Raw genomic sequence first — 18,717 nt, 5'->3', positions numbered from 1 at the left:
CCGGCCTCGGGGTTATGGCTCGACTGTAAGAACAGCTGCTGCCGCCGCCGCCGGGAAAGGGAAAGGAAGGGGAAGGAAGCAACCACTGGGGCCCGACCCGGCTCGGGCCGCTCGGGTGGGACAGCGGAGGAGGCGGCGCGGTCCGGCGCCCGCGGCGGCCCATGGTGCTGCTGCCGCCCCCCTGCCCCATGGCGGAGTTCGCGATCCCGCGGCACAGCGCGGTCATGGAGCGCCTCCGCCGCCGCATCGAGCTGTGCCGACGGCACCACAGCACCTGCGAGGCCCGCTACGAAGCCGTGTCGCCCGAGCGCCTGGAGCTGGAGCGGCAGCACACGTTTGCTCTGCACCAGCGTTGCTTGCAGGCCAAGGCCAAACGCGCCGGTAAGCACCGGCAGCCCGCCCCGGCCGCCCCAACCCCGGCCGCCGCGCCGCCTGCCCCGGCCCCGGCCCCTGCGGCAGCCGTCGAGGGCTCGGACAGCAGCGCCGCGGAACAGAGCCGCACCGGCAGCGCCCTCATCGCGGTGAGTGAGCGAGCCGGGACAGGGGCGGTGGGAGGGTGGACCGGGCTTCACTGGGGGGGGCACTTCCCGGCTGCGTTCCTCGGGCGCTTTTCGTCGCCCCTTTTCGCGGAAGGCTGCGAGGGAAACACCGCTGCTTTGTGCGTTCTGGGGATAGCGGAGTGCAGCAGGGCGGGTGCAGGGTCCAGTGAGAACCGCCGGGGCTCAGGGAAAGTGACGAAACTGATTCTGATTTGAGAAGTGGGAGGCTGCCCCTGCCTAATGTGTGGGTGTGAAGTCCTCCAGGGCTGGAAGGAAGCCGGAGCCCGGTGAAGAGAGAGGCGCCGTGCTCGCACCGGACGTGTCGGGAGGCGCTCCCCGGAGTGCTTTGTCCAAGTGTGCGACTCTCCAGTCTGTTTCCACAGCGTAGGTCGCGATTTCGTAACCAATCCTAGATTACATGGAAGGTGGACTCAGCTGTTTCGTTCCCCCCGGAGAAGGGAATTGTATCGATTAATGTATTATTCCATACTTGTTTTTTCCAAAGTTATGTTTTCACATTGATACTCGCTTTAAGGGGTTGTAAGAATACCTTCTTTACATCTACCCCAACGCAGGTAGTGAAAGTTATCTCCGTTTTCCCAGGAAGAAACTGAGTCCGAGAAACAATGTTCTTGTTCAAGGTCAGACTTTTAGGAAGTGGCGACTGAAACCACAGAAAGTCCTTTGAGAATTTTTTTAACCTACACTTTACCTATGTTTTCCCACAGAGATTGAAATGAACATGGTGTCACTGAACAGTTCTGTGAATAGTTTCCTTTTAATGTAAACATTGCCTACAACATAAGTATGAACTGAATTGTAGAATAGTTTCAGAACCTAACTACTAGTTGAGTCAAGGAGGCTTGTAGGAATAAGACAATATGAAATATTTTGAAAGTAAGTTACTTAAATGTAATTTTATTGCAGCATCACAGAAAACTAGGATGCTCACTATTATGCTAAAGTTCCTAATAGCATAACTCCCCTTTTTGTAATCAATGTCAATTTCAAGCTTTGCTTGAATGTAATTTCCACCACGATTCAGTGGTGACAATGTAACATTTATAGATGCAGTTAGAATCCCAAGTGTGAAAGATAATTTGTAGTCACATTTATAACCCAGTGTTCAAAGACAATTTATAGCCATATCCTTTGGGATAACAGCATATATTGGTAAACTTTGTTGATGTAGGATTTTTTTTTTCTTCCTAGGAAAAAATAAAACAAGAGAAAAGCACAGAAAGATTTCTTGGTTGTTTTGTTTTTTAAATGATTAAATAATTGCAAAGAAGGAACATGGAATTACAACCAAAAGTTGTAATATAAGCTTAATTGGTTTTGCTAATATTTGAAATTAAGTTCACAATTTATAAAATGAGGAATTCTTGACCAAATATGGCATTTGTTCACCCTCATTCAATTAGCAATTCTGGATCAAAACATGATAGTGCCTGGCACTTATTAGGCACTTAGTAAAGTTGATTGATGAATTGCTTAATCTTTCTCCTACCTGGTATTTCTCCCTTCACATTCCAGCTGTTCACTAAAGCCAGAGTAATCTTCATAAACCACCTTTTTCATCAGAAAACTTGCTGACATGTTAATGTTCAAAATCTTTAGTCTGCAAGACTTAAGTATAATTTGGCCTCAATCTTATCTTTCCAATCTTAAATTTTCATTACTTGTCTCTGTCTGTCCACTTCCAGCCATCCTTGAAATACTTTGTTCCTCCCCCATTATGCCTTTCCTATTCCCCACATCAATATTGGTCCATTATTCCCTTTCATTTATGCTTCTCTAAATCCTATTCTGCTACAAAGCTCAGCTCACTTCCTATCCCAATTTTGGAGTCCACACTGATTTTTCCCTCCCTCCTTTCTATTCCTGAAGCTGTCATTTACTCCACTCCACTCCACACACCCCCACCCCACCACTCTAATCATTTACATCAATCTTGTAACTCCTTTGTCTGACAGTTTTGTCTTTCTAGTTAGATTGTAAGCATTTTGAGTGTCGAAGCTAATGTGCATCCTTTCATACCTTCCTTGTAATGCAACCACCTCATAACTCTTTGTTGCTGTTAAGGATTTTCCTTTTATCCAAGAATTATACTCAGTGAACAAATGCTCTCTACTAACCTCTGAAAATGATTTTTCTCAGTAAGTAGCACTGGTTTTAATAATAGATCACAATGTGTACTATGATTGTGTTCTTTTATAATGGTACTCTTTAGACAAACACTTGTAAAACAACATAGCACCTAGAAGGAGATTTGCATGGGAATTTTGACAGACAAATGCTAGCCGTGTGATTTGGAGCAAGTTATTTAACCTCAAAATGGAGATGATAATAATACCTCCACCACCATACAGTGTTATTAAGAAGGACCTGTAGCAAACTTAAAGTGCTATTATTAAAAACTTATTAACATTTATCTCTAATTAGAAGCAGATGGTTATAGCCTTGGATGCATTTTAGACAGTTTGAACAATAATCACATTGTAGATTTGATAGATTCTTAAATTTAGCTGATTTAGTAGATTCTGAAAGACAGTATTCTTCGTTAAAGTCATTGTCTGAATTCAGCTTCTACAAAATTTTCAATCAGAAGTTGTTCCAGAAATTGATGAGGTTGTTGTTGTTGTTGTTGTTGTTGTTGTTGTTTTAAGACAACCAGAAATTATTTGTTAAGCTCCTACTATAGTGACAGACATTGTGCTAAGAAAATATACAAATCTACAAACAGCTTACATTGTAAGGGATATGGGAATGCAAAAAGAATATGTATATGTATGTGTCATATTAAGTGAATAAATAGAAATATCTACAAAGTAGTTACATACAAGATAACTGTGGGAAGGAATACTGTTGGGAGAATCAGAAAAGGTTTTGGGTACATTATCTTAAAGGAGGAGAGAGGGAACTTCTGAGGTGGGTTCAAGGATGAGGAGGCAGGGTATTCCAGGCAGTGTAAAGGTACTAACAAAGGAGACATGGAGTATCATGAGTGAAGAACATAAAAGATCTGTTTGACTGGATCCAAAGAGGAATGTTCAGTGAGGTTGGAAAGATAGGTAGATAGGTACTAAGTGGCAATTGGTATTAAAAGTTAAAGAAAATTTATATTTTATCCTAGAGGTAATAGGGAACCATTGCAGTTTATTCAGTGAGAAGAAATATATGATCAATGCTTAAGGAAAATTATTTTGGCTGAGGTATATAAGGTGGACTGGTGTAGAGAAGTCTATGAAAGACTGGGAGATAGTTGCAGTAAATCTAGGTGAAAGGTGATGAGAGCTTAAGCTAAGATAATGAAGAGAAGAGGTATGATAGGTAGAAACAAGATCTGGTAACTTAATTTCATATACTGGCTATGAAAAGAGTGAGCAATCAAGATGAATGCTAAAGTTAAAATATAGGAGACTGAAATAGTGCTTTCCACAAAACTAGGAAAATTTAGAAGGAGGAAGTTTTGAAAGGAAAGATAATGAGATCTATGCTGGACATGTTTGAGGACATGCAGTTTGAAATACCCAATAGGTAATTGGTAGATAAGGCTTAAGAGAGTATTCGTGAAAGAAAGAGGTCTGTGTCTGTGTCTATGAATGTGTGTGATCATTAAACCCTTGGGAGCCTTAAAAGCAAAAAAAGATATGTGATTGCATATAGATAGTTTTTTGGAGGTGATGGATTGAATTCAGTTGAATTATGAGTTTGTAGAATTGTGTTAAATATTATTTTGTCATCCCTATGATGAGCTATCTTATGTTGTATTAACTATTTCATTTCAGAGCCATGGATTCTGGATAAGAACCTTTCTGATGCAACCCTAAATATATCTGTGATCAGAAGATGAATTAGGTTTTCCTTGCTTTTCATACCCAGAATAAAATTATGGGTATTCGTAAGGAGCACTGGAACTGGGAAATCGCTTAATTTCCTTCTTCATTTTCCTCAAGCAAAATTGGGAATACTGCATACTTTACTGGAGTGTTGTAAAGAATACCGAAGTGTTTTAATGTGAGCTGTTGTTAGTAATACAGTATGGCAGAGATGATTCTGATTTTCAAAATTTTATTTAAGTATAGTTAGCACTTAAAACCTATTTCTGATCCTTGAGACTGAAAACTGAGGATATCTTTTGATTCTTTTTTTTTTTCAGCAACTTCATCTATGAATTTGATCATATTACATTTCTTTTTAGTGAGACCTCACTGTTTGTTTTTTAATCTACTACCTCAGCTCTAGCTTTAACTAGCAAACCATTTTATACAGCAAAAAAGGGGCATAGCTTTTGAAAAACTCCTTCCCGTAGAGCGTTTAACTTCCTTCTATCACTAAATGAGGAGGTAGAGACTACTTAGTGATTGCTTAATTTACTAGCAAGTCCTGAGTTAGTAAAAGATTTTAGTTTAAGTTTTTTTCTTTTAAAGTGCTTCGAGGATGTGTCTATATTTCCCTTAAAAAAAAAAAAAAAAGCCAGAGAAGCACACTGAGAGTTAAGGTTTAGTTGTTTACAATGGATATAGTAGATTGTGGAATTTTGCCCTGGAATGTTCACCAACCTTCACTCTATAAACAAAAAATAATAATTCAAAATATCTTAAGCACTTCCTTTTAGTAAAGTGTTACAAAAGTTTAGAAATGGTCTCTTCAACTCTTACTTCAATTCTGAAGATGTGGAATTTGCTGAATAAAGGGATTGAAAATAAACAAATTTCCTTAGGAAGATAGTGTTGTCATTTCTTAGTTTTCAGTTCACAAAACTTTGATACTGATTCTGTAAAGAAGAAGCATTTTATTACTTTAACTTAATTTTTTCAACTAACAAAAATTTGTCTCCTGCCCATCTACCTTCCATTCCATTGAAAAAGAAAAAAAGAAACAAAAACCTTGTAATAAATATGCATAGTAAAGGAAAATGAATTCTAGCATTCACCATACATACACATATACAAATACATGTCTCATTCCACTTTGAGTCCATTACAGGAGGAAATATTTTAAATAAATAATTTGCAAATAAACTCACAATTTTCTAAACAGTTCCACACCTACTAAGTCTTCTTTGTGTAAAATAGTAAAAAGAATGAGGTTGTAGAACTACAGAAGTGTTTATTAAGGATTAGCAGTCATTTAAGGAATTGTAAGTGTTGGGGGGTGAGAGGCTTTTCACAGAATTTGACCCCTAGTTAACAGCATAAAACCATCTACTAAGAAAGTTTTGAATGAATTATAAACTATTAAGCTGAACATCAAGGTATTTTGCTGTTTATTTTTGGAAACTGGATTTTAACAAAAAGAGCCACAATGGATAATGCTAGCCTTAACTTGGTGGTGGTGAATGGGGAAATTCTATTTTACAATAATAGCTTAGAAAATGCATTTTGAAAAGGGTTATGTCGAGAGAAAACTTATAGTTCTGCATTAAGTACAAGATAGAAACAATAGTTTTCTTTTCCATAAAAATCTCTATTCTACGTCATTAAAAGTCAAATGATTTAGGTTCTGTTATGACCTTTCTTCTTTAAAAAAAAAAAAAAAAAAGGAATAGTTTTAGTAGTTCCGGCCTCCAAAAGCTTCAGAATATTTACCTTTGTACAGTGACAACATGATTTCAGTGGTTTGACTTTGATCTTTAAAAAAAAAAAAATCATATAAATCAACTTAGATAATCACATGATCCCTTCTGGGAAAAACATTGAAAGGAAAGGGAAGATGGGGCAGGAGGTGTGTAAAGATGAAACTTTATTAATAGGAAACCCTAAAGTTAAATAGAATTTTGAAATTTAAATGATAAATACTTGACATAATAATAAATATAACTGCTCAGTATTAATCTCCTCTTTGTGAATGAACTAGAGTAGAGGGAATTTCTAAAGCTGTTCCTGTCAAAAACTTGTGATAGTCATAAAAATTAGAGATTAGAGTGTTTCAAAATTAAGTGCTTGAGGATCATTTTACAAACTGAAGCTTATAGTCATTTGATCAGTGCCATATAGTGAGGTAGTAATAACATCAGAACTAGAATGAAGGTCTTCTGACTCTTCAGAAAGGCCAGGGTTTTTTCAATTATACCATAGACTTTTAATTTTCCAGTGCCAAGTACCTTAATATTGATTCTGAAATGAACTACCTGTATATCCCTAATTTCCATAATACTTTTGCCCAATCTTGAACATGTGATATCCTAGGAATTAAGTGAAAATGGAAGTTTAAGGAACCTCAAAAATGTACAGGGGCAGCTAGGTGGCGCAGTGGATAGAGCACCAGCCCTGAATTCAGGAGGACCCGAGTTCAAATGTGGTCTCAGACACTTAACACTTCCTAGCTGTGTGACCCTGGGCAAGTCAATTAACCCCAGCCTCAAGGAGGGGAAAAAAAAAAAATATGTATATATATATATATATATATATATATATATATATATATATATATACAAATCACCATTAGTTAGAATTCATTTCTATGAACTTATGGTTCTTTCCTCTTAACTCATATATTTTTGTATTCTAATTCCTAAATTCTTCCTAGTCTGCACTGTTTTTTTGATGGAGAACAAGCCCCAAAGATTTTCAAGTCCAATGTTTTGCATTTTTTAAAATATTAGAAATTTTACTACCATTTGTACTACTTTAAAATAGACAGTTATTTGCTAGGTTACATATTGCTTCATCTAAGTTTGTCTAGCTGTTTTGTTCCATACTTTAATAGTTTGTTTCTATGCTATCATATAGCAATTAGAACCAACAAAAGGCAACTACTTCATACTTCACTCATACCATTGCAGATCAGAACCACTCTATATCCCTAGTAGATTGTCTTCACAATTCACTGTAATAAGGGATTACCACTTTGTGGGAATAAATGTCTCCATTTTTAAGATTAGTTCTCAGATGTTAGATCTGCCAATTTGTACTCTTATGGAATAAGCTTTGAGAACAAGGAGGCATCGCAATGGAGGATTTTGCCTTATTCACTTTTTAATCATTAACTTTATTGGGAAAAGTAATATAGTCACTCCAAATAAGCAAATTATTTTCTATATCCAATTTCTCATATATTTGGCTAATACCTATTCTGCACATTTTTGGATGACATATCTGTTGGGTTAAACAAAGTTGTTTCCTCACTGGAGAGATTAGAAGTTTTCAGCATTTAAAAATCAACTAGTGTCTGGGCTTGGTGAGTTAAAATTAGTTATGCATTCTTCTCATTTGGCCAGTTTTGCAGGTCTAATCCAATCCACAGGTTAGTAGAATAATAATCGCTCATCATGGGTTTCCTTGGAGCTTTTACTTTAAATAGTTAATCTTGGGTAAGTTTCTGGTCTTTTGAATTGGGACACCTTTCTCCTCTCAATATTATTGTAAGGATAAAAATGAGAAAGAACTGATTTTTTTTTTTTAATTTGTTTTATTCAGTCAAGATTCACATTTTCACCCTTGCTGCTGCCCTTTAAATTGAGAACAAAAGAAAAATAAAACCTATTATAAACATTAGTTATTGAAAACAAATTTTCATATAGGCTGTGATCTCCCCCCTCAGCCCCTAATTTGTCTAATTCTTTGTTTTTATTTTCACTACTCTTTTATGAGATGGATAACATGTTTCCTAATTAGCCCCCTTGAAATACAGGTTGATCATTTGCTGATAAGAATTCAGCACAGGTAATAATGTGGTGCAGAACGTCCAACTGTCCCAGTTCCTTCCCTTTTGCTTCCTTTGCTGAGGGATCAAGTGGCCCCTTCTGAACCTGGCAATATCATAATCCATTTATACTAATGTTGTACAAAAGAATCACATCACTATAGTTAGTTTCCTAATTACTGAGTTCTGCTAACAACTCAGTTGTAGGTGGTCAACTAATTTGGATACAGAATGCATGCTTAGAGAGATATCTGCTTCCTGAGGCCTCCTTCCAAACTCCTTGTTTAGCTTGCTAAAAAAACCTTTTCATGTATTTCTTAGACTTGGTGCTTTCTGAAAAACTCAAGAATTAAGAGGAAAAATGTAGCATTACATTGACACTATTGAAAGAGTACTATAGGTCCCAAGCCAGGCCCCAATTGATCATTTTTGGGAGCCCAGTTGATTCAGAATGAATGTAAATATCAGTTATTTCTATTTTGGTCCAAAACCCTGAGCGTTTTTCCTCCCAGGTTGATTATTTTTTTAAAAGTAGGTAAAAGAAGCCAATCTTTGCCTTGCTCCTTGCTTAATCACCAAATGGTCCTTGACCCAGTCAAACTGTTAAAGACCTTAGCTTAAAAAGGCCAAGTTTTCCCACTGCATCCAGGGCCATATCTATATTGCCACTGGACGCAAATGACTAAAGGAGAAGATAAGACTGGTGATCTTGCACAGTTCTCCTTCACTTTAATCCAACTCACTTGCATGTCATGGTCCACTTTCAGATCACAGGATAAAACAACAGAAAGAGTACTGTGCAGAGCAGTTAAAAGTACTTTCTTATAAATTATGTGATCAGCAGTTTGTCTTTCTGCTCTCCTCCATATTTCTCTCATCTTTCCATTCACTTTATTTGGATGGCCCGAGGTCTCTCTTGGGCAAAGTTTCTCTCTTTCTTGCTTTCATTCCTATCTCTATGCAGATAACTCTCTAACCTGTATCATTCACAGTGACCTGTCACTAAATTTAAAAGTTGAAAAGAATCTCAAAGGCTATGTAGGCCAATATTTACTTGACAGAATCCTTTCTACAGTATTTTCCAAATCCAGTTCACAAACATTAATTATTATAATAAGTATTTACAAACATTACCTATTGTATGCCAGACACTTGGAACATATAAAAGTGGAATAGTTTCTTTCCTCAGAAGAGGAATACATTGTGTTCACCAATAAGAACAATATGAAATTTTTTAAAGTCAAAAGGAAAAGGGACTCAACAGCTGGATGAATCCTAAAAGGTCTTTTGAAGAAGACAGCACTTGCACTAGACTTTGAAGAGAGTTAGGAATGTATCAAGTAGCAGAGGTAAGGACCAGGAGCACTCTATACCAGTGGTCCTCAAACTTTTAAAATAGGGGACCAGTTTAATGAGGGAAAGGAAAGGGGGAACCCCATTTGTCGGCGCATAGATCCCATGAGGCGCATGTAAATGAATTTACAGACCCGAAAACCTAGATTGATAAATAAAAGGTTTATTGTAGGAATTTGGAAGTAAAGCTCAGTTAGAAAGACGCCAGGGCCAAAGGTGGCCACTGGGTGGGAAGAGACTCTTACATGGAAGCCATGTGTTGGCTGGGAGGGCTCCTGCAATGAGGGCGTTCCAGCTTGTTTCTTTTATACCTAGAAGATGATGGACAGTACCCAGTTCTGGTGGGCTTTTCAGTTAGCCCAGATCAGGTGAGGGCTAGGGGAAGCTGAGCTGAGAGTGGGGGGCTGGGCCCAGATATTCAAAGGGTGCCTTTGACCAGGATTTGTGAATCAAGGCCAGTCATGGTTTGGGCAATTAGGAATCTTAAAGGGACCCCAACCCTCATCAAGTTCACTGTCCCTCAGATTGTTGGAGGGCCGGACTATAGTAAAAACAAGCTCTCTGTCTCCGCCCCTCAGCCATATTTGCCATAACCTGTGCAACATCCTCAGCAGGCCGCATCTGGCCCGCTGGCCGTAGTTTGAAAACCCCTGCTCTATACCTAGGATCATCTGGGTCAGGATTCTGAACCCTTTTGTATCCTAGACCCCTTTGAGAGTCTGGGAAACGCTATGAGCTCCTCATAATGTGTTTTTAAACAGCATAAAATGACATGGATAGGATTACAAAGAAAATTTATTATACAGTTATCAGAATAGTAAGAAAGGAAGAGCAAGTTCCTGGAGCCCAGGTTAAAGAACCCTGAACAAAAGCACAGTGATGGCGTAGAGGGTGTAGCATGAGAATTATGACAGGCAGATCAATTTGCCTCTATGTAGAACATTTAAGAAGAAATAAATGTATAATCAGCTTAGTAGAACAGGCCAGAGCCAAACTATGATAATCTTTGTACTAGAGATTTTATAGAGATTTGTATTCTATAGGAATTGAGTTGCCACTGGAGCTAGCACAGTCAGATCTATGCTTTAGGGATACCAATTTTTCAGCTATATAGAGAAAGGACTGGGTAGTGGAAAAATTAGATTCAGGGAGAATATTCAGACAAATAGTTTGGTCTCTACTTGAAAACTTCTAGTGGGAGGACATCTTCTAACCCAGGGTTAACTTGGGATAGATTTGAGAGAATCCATGAACTTGAATGGGAAATAATTACGTCTTTATTTTCAACCTTGAAATTAAATTAATTATTAATGCCTTGCTAAGCCCCAACCCTGGATTATTCCTCCTATCTACTTCTGTTCATATGAGCTATTGAACAGTCCTGGAATAAGTCATGCAACTTGACTTCCTGGCCACAGATTTATGTGATCTAACCTCAAATAAGCTCTAACAATTGCTTCTCCCCAGTTGATTTTCTTTCCCCTTCTCTGGAGATTATTGGTACAAGCCTTCTCCTCTCTCAAGCTCCTCACACTACTCTCTTCTTTATTATTTCACCTGAGGACCTTCCCTCATATTTTACTGGAAAAAAGTTAACATTTGATGATCTTCCTTTTTTCTCTCTTTTCTACTCCTTAGAACCCTTTCCTTGAATCTCTCAAGAAGTGGTAATTCTCTTTGTCAGGTCCAGCCCCTCTTACATGCATTCTTAGTCACACTCCCTCCCTGTTCCCTAGAAGATTGTTTCCACAATCATTCACTACTCCTTCCTCTCTAATCTTCTGTTTTTCTGTAGCTTCTTCTTCCTTTCCTACAAACATGACCAAGCTTCCTCATTTGAATCTGTTAAAAAAATTAACCAACAAGCCTCTCACTTGACCCTGTCTCCATTTAGACTAGTTTCTTTCACTCCCAGATGCCTTTAAAGGGGGCTGGGAGTGGGAAGGGAGAACCTTTTTACATTTTGCCTTAGTCATTTCTTAACTTTTTTGCTGATTTACATTCCTTCCGTTAACTGTGAATGTACCTTAAGGTTTTATCCTGAACTATCTCTTGTTTTTGTATACTCTCATTGTGTAATCTCATAAGTTTCTGTGGGCTTGATTATCATCTTTTATCTAGTCCCGTTTTTCCCCCTAAGGTTCAGTTTCACATCTGCCTGTCAGAAATTTAAAATTGGTTATCTTTGTATAAAAGGATGCTGCCTTGCAGCAGTGAAGGGCCAGTTGAGGTTATGTAACATAAATTTGTAAAGGCATGGTATGAATAACAAGATGGTGGACTGAATTCTTCACAATCTTTCAGACACTTCAAAACAGAAATATGTGCCAAAGATAAGCAGCTTATCTGGCTTAGTGATCTGGGATACCAGAATTTAAAAAAAAGTTAAAACAAGAAACAAAAAAAAAATCTTAACATACTGACTGTGAGCTCACTCAGCACTCCTCTTTTAACTTCCATGTTACTTCAGTGAGATTTCACTAGCAGACCCCCAAGGACTTGACACAGACATACATCAGAATGCTTCCTGGTCTTTTCTCCCTCTTTTTAATTCCTTAGAACACTTAGAGAGTCCATACTATAGAAGTTTGCTTGGGAGAACTGCTGGTGCCCTGCCAAAGAACTAAGAAACAGAAGGAATGGGACAAATCACCAGAACAGGACACTATAAATGTGTGTGATTATACAGCACTTCACTAAGACTGAGAGAACAACCATGGCATCCCGCTAGAGACAGTTCTGACCACTCAAAAGTCAATTGGAGCAGAGACCTAGACCAACGAACTGTGAAATATCCAGGGAGGAAGAAGACAAGAGACTCTTTGAGATCCAGCTCTCCAGGAAATCATAGTCAGAGGGGAAAGAGTCAGGAAGTGAGTGATAAGGAAGCTAAGGAGGAAGAAAGACTAAAAGTACCAAGGATTTCAGGAAAAAGAAAACATACTTTGAACATAGATGAGTCAACAGGGAAGATAGCAAAAAAAAGAAGAAAACATCATCTCCAGAGTTAATAAACAAGTTGAGGCATCTATGAATAAATGCTGCAAAATAAAGGAAAATGCTTGATGAGACAGAAAACTCTGGAATTTGAGGAGAACATGGAACCACAGCACATCATTCCTTGGTGGTTTTAAATAGAACTTGTGTCCTATACAGCAAGATAATACCTCATTAAAGAGAAAATGATAGATTAGAAATACAAATAGAAAAAAATGTAGGACACTCTAGAAGAAGAGAATTTTTAAAATAACATTTAAAAAAATGTGGGGGCAGCTAGGTGGCACAGTGGATAGAGCACCAGCCTTGAATTCAGGAGGACCTGAGTTCAAATCTGGTCTCAGACACTTAACACTTCCTAGCTGTGTGACCCTGGGCAAGTCACTTAACCCCAGCCTCCAAAAAAAAAAAAAAAAAAAATGTGATCATTATGCAAGCAAAATATACTGAACTTGAAGGCAAGACATGCAGAAACAATCCGAAGGTACTCTCAGAAGAACACAATAGACAAAATCTATAATACTATAATGAAGGATATAACAGAAGAAAACTGCCTGGAACTTCAAAACATATAAAATGAAATTCCAATAGAAAAAATTCACACATCACCTCCAGGGGGGAAAAAAACCCTTAGGGCAGCAAGTTCCAAAACACAGTGGTTAAATTTAACAATTCCTTTCAGAAATAAGTTCTGCTAAACCATCAAGAGAAAGACCTTTTAATACAAAGGAATAAAAATCCAAATAATACAAGACTAGAAAAGGAGAGAATGAAATTATTCCAAAAAGCAGTGGTGTTCAATATATAATCTAATGTGACCTGCCCTGCAAATCTGAGATTAACCATGTAGGGGGGAAAATGGATATCCACTAATAAAGAAGAATTTGAAGCCATTTTAGAAAGAAAATCAGAATTGAAGGGATTATTTGCCTCTCAGACAATGGAAAAATATAAGAAATGTGAACAAATGAATGCAGCAAGCAGGTGCAGTAACAGCAACAGTGACAACAGAGAGACAAGTAAGAGACTTCTTTCTAAATGTATATAAGCAGACAGGGATGAAATTGGACATCTTTCCACTGCAGAGATAGCAGTGGGTATTATGAACAGAATCTGTCAACACTCTGTCTTCAGATGAATCAATGCTTTCTTTGTTTTGTGGGACTATATTACAGCATATAAATAAAGTCAAGAAGGGGAGCAAGAGTTTAGAGAGTGACATGCTGGTGTTAAATCAAGGGCTAGCAGTGACAGGAAGATGTTCTCTAGTCAAAAAGAGGAGAGCCTACAAGGAGCTGGATAAGAAGGATGGAAAGATTGAAAAAGGAGGGGAAAGGAAGAAGGACTATTAGGGGTAGGAAGGGGTTCCACTAATGAATGGTCTTCTGGGTAAAAAAGATAGTCATTGAAGGAGATAGAGAGTACCTTATAGTGGATTAGGCTGGGGTATTTGGTGCTTGGAAAATCCCCTTTCAGGAAGGGGAGGTGGGGAGGAAAAGAGAGATTCCTGTAGGCAACTGGCACCTGGAGGAGTGGGAGAACAGTTGTAGAGAGCAGATTTCCAGGCAAATGTAAGAAGGGGGCAGGGAAAAGGGGGGGAATCAAAGGACAAGACCTACACATCAGTGGGAGAAAGCACCTAGAATGGATACCTCGGAAGCTTTGATTGCATGAAGAAAACAGAAAAGAGTGAGACCAGATAATTACAGGGATCATCAATCAGAAAGTGAAGATCTAGAGGAAACAAAAAGATGGATAACAAAGAGTGAAAGAAAACCTTTTTGAAAAGGACCACAAAAAATTAAATTTGAAAAACTAAGGAATAGATAGAACTAGCTGAAGTAGAGAAAAGGAAGAAGACTATTAAATGAAAAAAACGGGCTCAGAGATGAGGGGGAAAGGATCACCTTTAAAAAAGAAAAAGATTAAAATAACTGAAGGAATATAATATTCTGTTTACCCCCAGAAAAGGGAACTTGAAACTGAAAAGTGCCTGCACAAATGACATTAATGTATTTTGGATAAGAATGGAAGTAGTTGAATGAGAAAAAGAATCTTTATCAGATTTCTCTGATAAAGGTTTAGTTTCAAAGACATATAAACAATAAATGCATATGAAAATGATAGCCATTCTTTAATAGTCAAAGGATATTAACAATTCTATTATTATTATTTCCCCATTTTATTTTTTTAATAGTAATACCTTTTTGTTTTTCAAAATATGTGAATAGTTTTCAGCATTCACCCTTGCAAACCTTGTTTGAACAAACAAAAGAAGAACTGCAAAGTATACATAACCACTTGGGGAAAATTGTTCCAAAACACCACTAATAAGAAAAATGCAAATCAAAATAATTTTGAGATTTTGCTTTATATCCTGCAAATAAACAAAAATGGTAGCAGTCATTATCAATGCCCGCCATTGATAAGAAAAAAGTCCTCATGTATTCCAAAATACTTAAAACAGCACTTTTTGTGATAGCTAAGAATTAGAAACAAAATATATTCATTACTTGGGAAATGTCTAAACAAATCTTAGTGCACAAATATAGTAGATTACTATGCTGTCAGAAATTGTGTGTATGGTGAATACAGAAAGAATTATGTGAATTAATGAGAAGAGTGAAATAAGCAGAATCAAGAAAGTAATATGCATAGTAATTACAATGATATAAACGAGAAGAATGACATAGCAAAAATATCAATATTAAATGTAACAAAATTATAAAGATCTAGCAGGATTAAAATGAAGAAATATAAAAAACACTTCCAACTCACCTCTGTGAAAGTAGGAGGCCTATAAGTATAGCACATTACACATGTTTTTGGACTTTTATGTATTGATCAGTTGTGCTTTTTTCTTTTTCCTCTACCAAAAAATATTTGTCATTTGAGATAACTCTGCGAGAAGGAGGGATACATGAGATATTCTGATGTTATAAGAAACAAAAATATCATTAAAAATTTGTTTATATTTTTTGAAAAATATTGTCTCATAGACATTTTAAGCTCAGAACTCAAACCCAGAGAGAACCTCAGGACTATTCCTCTTCAAATTTTCCTTATTTCTCCTGATACCCACCACTCTTCTTCCAGGCTTCCAGATTCATAGCCTAAAAGTTGTTCAGGATTCTTTCTCACCCCATATATCCATTCACTTGCTACATATTATTAATACATCTACAACATCTTTTTTAAGTAAAATTGTTTTTATTTTCAAAACATGCATGAATTTCAACATTCTCTCTTGCGAAACCTTTTGTTCCAAATTTTTTCCCTCCTTTTCCTCTACCTCCTCCCCTAAACAGCAAGTAATCTGATATATGTTAAACATGTGCAATTCTTCTGTGCATATTTCCACATTTATGCTGCACAAGAAAAATTAGATTAAAAAGGAAAAAAGTGAGAAAGGAAACAAAATGCAAGCAAACAATAAAAAGAGTGAAAATACTATGTTGTGATCCACACTCAGTTCCCACAGTCCTCTCTCTGGGTGCACATGGCTCTCTTCATCATAAGACCATTGGAACTGGCCTGAATCACCTCATTCTTGAAAAAAGCTATGTCCATCAGAGTTGATCATCATATAATCTGCTGTTGCTACTACAACATCTCTTACACTCAGCCCTTTATATTTATGCAACCACCCCTTAGGTTTAGACTCTGATCACCTCTTATCTTGTGTGTTATAGTAATTGATGCTTCACTATCTCAAGTGCCTCCCCTTTCTATTCTATATTCTATAGAAGTATAGCTTCCAAAGTGATTTTCCTAAAACACACATCTGACCATTTTTACTCCTCGATTCATAGAATGTTGTAACTTCTTTTTGTCCTAAAATATAAATTCAGTTTTCATTCAAAGCTCTTCCCCAAAGTCCAATCCCAGCCCATCTTTGCAGCCTTAATATATATTCTTTTCCTTCCCACACTCTACAATCCTGCCAAAATTGTTTTCTTGCTCTTTCTCATACACAGTTTTGCATTGGTTATTCCCCATGTCAGTAATATACTACCAACTTAACTCTGCCAATACAAATTTCCTAAAAAAGAAAAAAAAAGATTTCCTTCAAGACATCTCAAGCATCACCTACATGAAAGTGTGTCATGGTACTCTCCTTGTCTTGGGCCTCCTCCACTTCTAGTTCCATACTTCCCCAAAATTACCTTGAAGTTTTCACATGTATACACACACACACACACACACACACATACCCCATATGCTTATTTGCGTACATGTTGTCTCCTCTGATAAACTCTCTGATAGCCAAGACTGTTTGATTCTTTGCATCCCTAGGATCTTTAGAGTGCTTGGCATTTAGTAGTCATTTAAATGTTTACTGATCTGTTTCAATTCCACTACTAGACTATATTCTCATAAGGCAAGGAATAGCCAAATTGTAAGGAGTTTAAATGCCAAAAAAAAGTTTGATTCTAGAGGCAATGGGGAACCACTACAGTTTTTTCAGCAGGAAAGTGACATAATGAAACCTATTTTGTCAGAATATCACTTAAGCTACTCTAAAGGATACATTGGAGAGGGAAGAAACAGAAAGCTGAAAGACCAATTAGGAGGTTATGTAGCACAGGTAAAAAAATGATAGATGGCCTGATGTAGAATTGAGACCTTGTGAATAGAAAGAAAGGGAAGAATGAAGGAGATGATGTGAAATTAGAAACCACAGGACCCAGCCACTGACTAGATAATGGGATCTGTGGGTTAGTGAGGGAGAGTGAAAAATTAAGACTGTCTGGAAGGCTGACTGAGGGAATGGTGATTGGTTAAGAAAAGGAGTGAGTTTGATAGGAAAAATAATGAGTTCTGTTTTAGACATGTTTGAGATATACAGTTTTTGCAACATATTAAAGTCTTTATAAATGCTAAATGCTTTATTTAGCTATTTGTATATCAGTGTATATTTGTATATTCAATGAGAAATGTGGAATAGAAGTATTGTTGAAGTAAGTCAGGAGAAAAACTAGAATTGGATATATAGCGCTAGGATTTCTCTGTAAAGATAATTGAACACATGAGAGTTGATGAGATCACTGAAAGAGATGTAGAAAGAGAGAATTCGGGACAGTACCTTGTACCTTAGAATATACCTACAAGGAAGAAGCCTGATAAAAGGAAATTAAGGGTTTTCCAGATAGGTAGAAAGTAACTGAGGAGAGAGCAGTTTAAGGAATTATCCATAAAGAAGAATGTAATCAAGAAGATGGTAATGTTTTCATTACCCATTTAATAGGGCTATTAGGAAGAAAGTGTTCTATAAAGTGCTATGTATATGTAAGTGGCTTTTATTTCCTTTTGCAAATTAAGGGAAATAGAAAGTGAGGGTTGACAATAAAAGAGCACAGATAAGAAAGCTAAAATGGATGGATATTGATAAATCCATTCTCAAAGAAAGGTTAATTGGTCTTATGTCTCTATAGTTATCAAACTGAATGATAATTTATTTGGAACATCCTTTAGCACTGTAAACCAGAACTTTGTCATTATAATAAGACAATTATTAAGCATTCCTTTCATCCCATAAAATCTTAGATTCTTCAAAATATCTAAATAATTGATCTGAATGGCCATCAATGATACCATTGATGTCAGAAATAAATGAGTATCTTCATTTTTTTTTAAATTTACAAAACATATGCATGGGTAATTTTTCAACATTGACCCTTACAAAACTTTCTGTTCCAATTTTTTCCCTCCTTCCTCCCAACCTGCCTAGATGGCAGATAATCCAATGCATGTTAAATATGTTAAAATATATGTTAAATCTAATATCTGTATACATAATAAATGAGTATCTTCAATTGTAACTCTAGGATCCAGTTGATATTTTCATTGGCTCACTGTTTTATTGAGCTTTGTAGACATCTTTCCTACCTTCTTTTAACCTTTTGTGCCATTTACAAACATTTGGTCTGCTTATTTCATCTCCATAAACTTCTTTTGCCTTATAAATGTTCTCACACGGATTATATCACACAACATTTGATATCCTTTGCTCTGAAGATCTCATATTTATACCTTCATAAAATGGACTCTGATGTTCACTTAGTGTTAGGCCTGAAAATACTGTTGCCACAAGTTCAGACATGTCTGTTTTTATTACTCTATCTTTGTTCTTTTTACACAAGAAAGTCAATTTCATTTTGTAGTTGTGTGTGGTGGT

General features: G+C 37.0%; 1 protein-coding gene across 1 annotated transcript in view; it reads left to right on the top strand.

Moving 5' to 3' along the window:
- The first annotated feature begins 23 nt into the window (after positions 1–23).
- Positions 24–18,717, top strand: part of MAML1 (mastermind like transcriptional coactivator 1) — a 49,313-nt gene continuing 30,619 nt past the window's right edge. The window contains exon 1 of the mRNA XM_074292365.1: positions 24–521. Within this exon, the coding sequence (XP_074148466.1) occupies positions 162–521 (360 nt within the window). The 5' untranslated portion in view covers positions 24–161. The remainder of the gene's footprint in view (positions 522–18,717) is intronic.

The sequence above is a fragment of the Sminthopsis crassicaudata genome, chromosome 2 (assembly GCF_048593235.1).
Source record: "Sminthopsis crassicaudata isolate SCR6 chromosome 2, ASM4859323v1, whole genome shotgun sequence".
Classification (NCBI taxonomy): Eukaryota; Metazoa; Chordata; class Mammalia; order Dasyuromorphia; family Dasyuridae; genus Sminthopsis; species Sminthopsis crassicaudata.
Note: the sequence above shows the minus strand (reverse complement) of the source record. Positions and strands in the feature narration are given on the sequence as shown.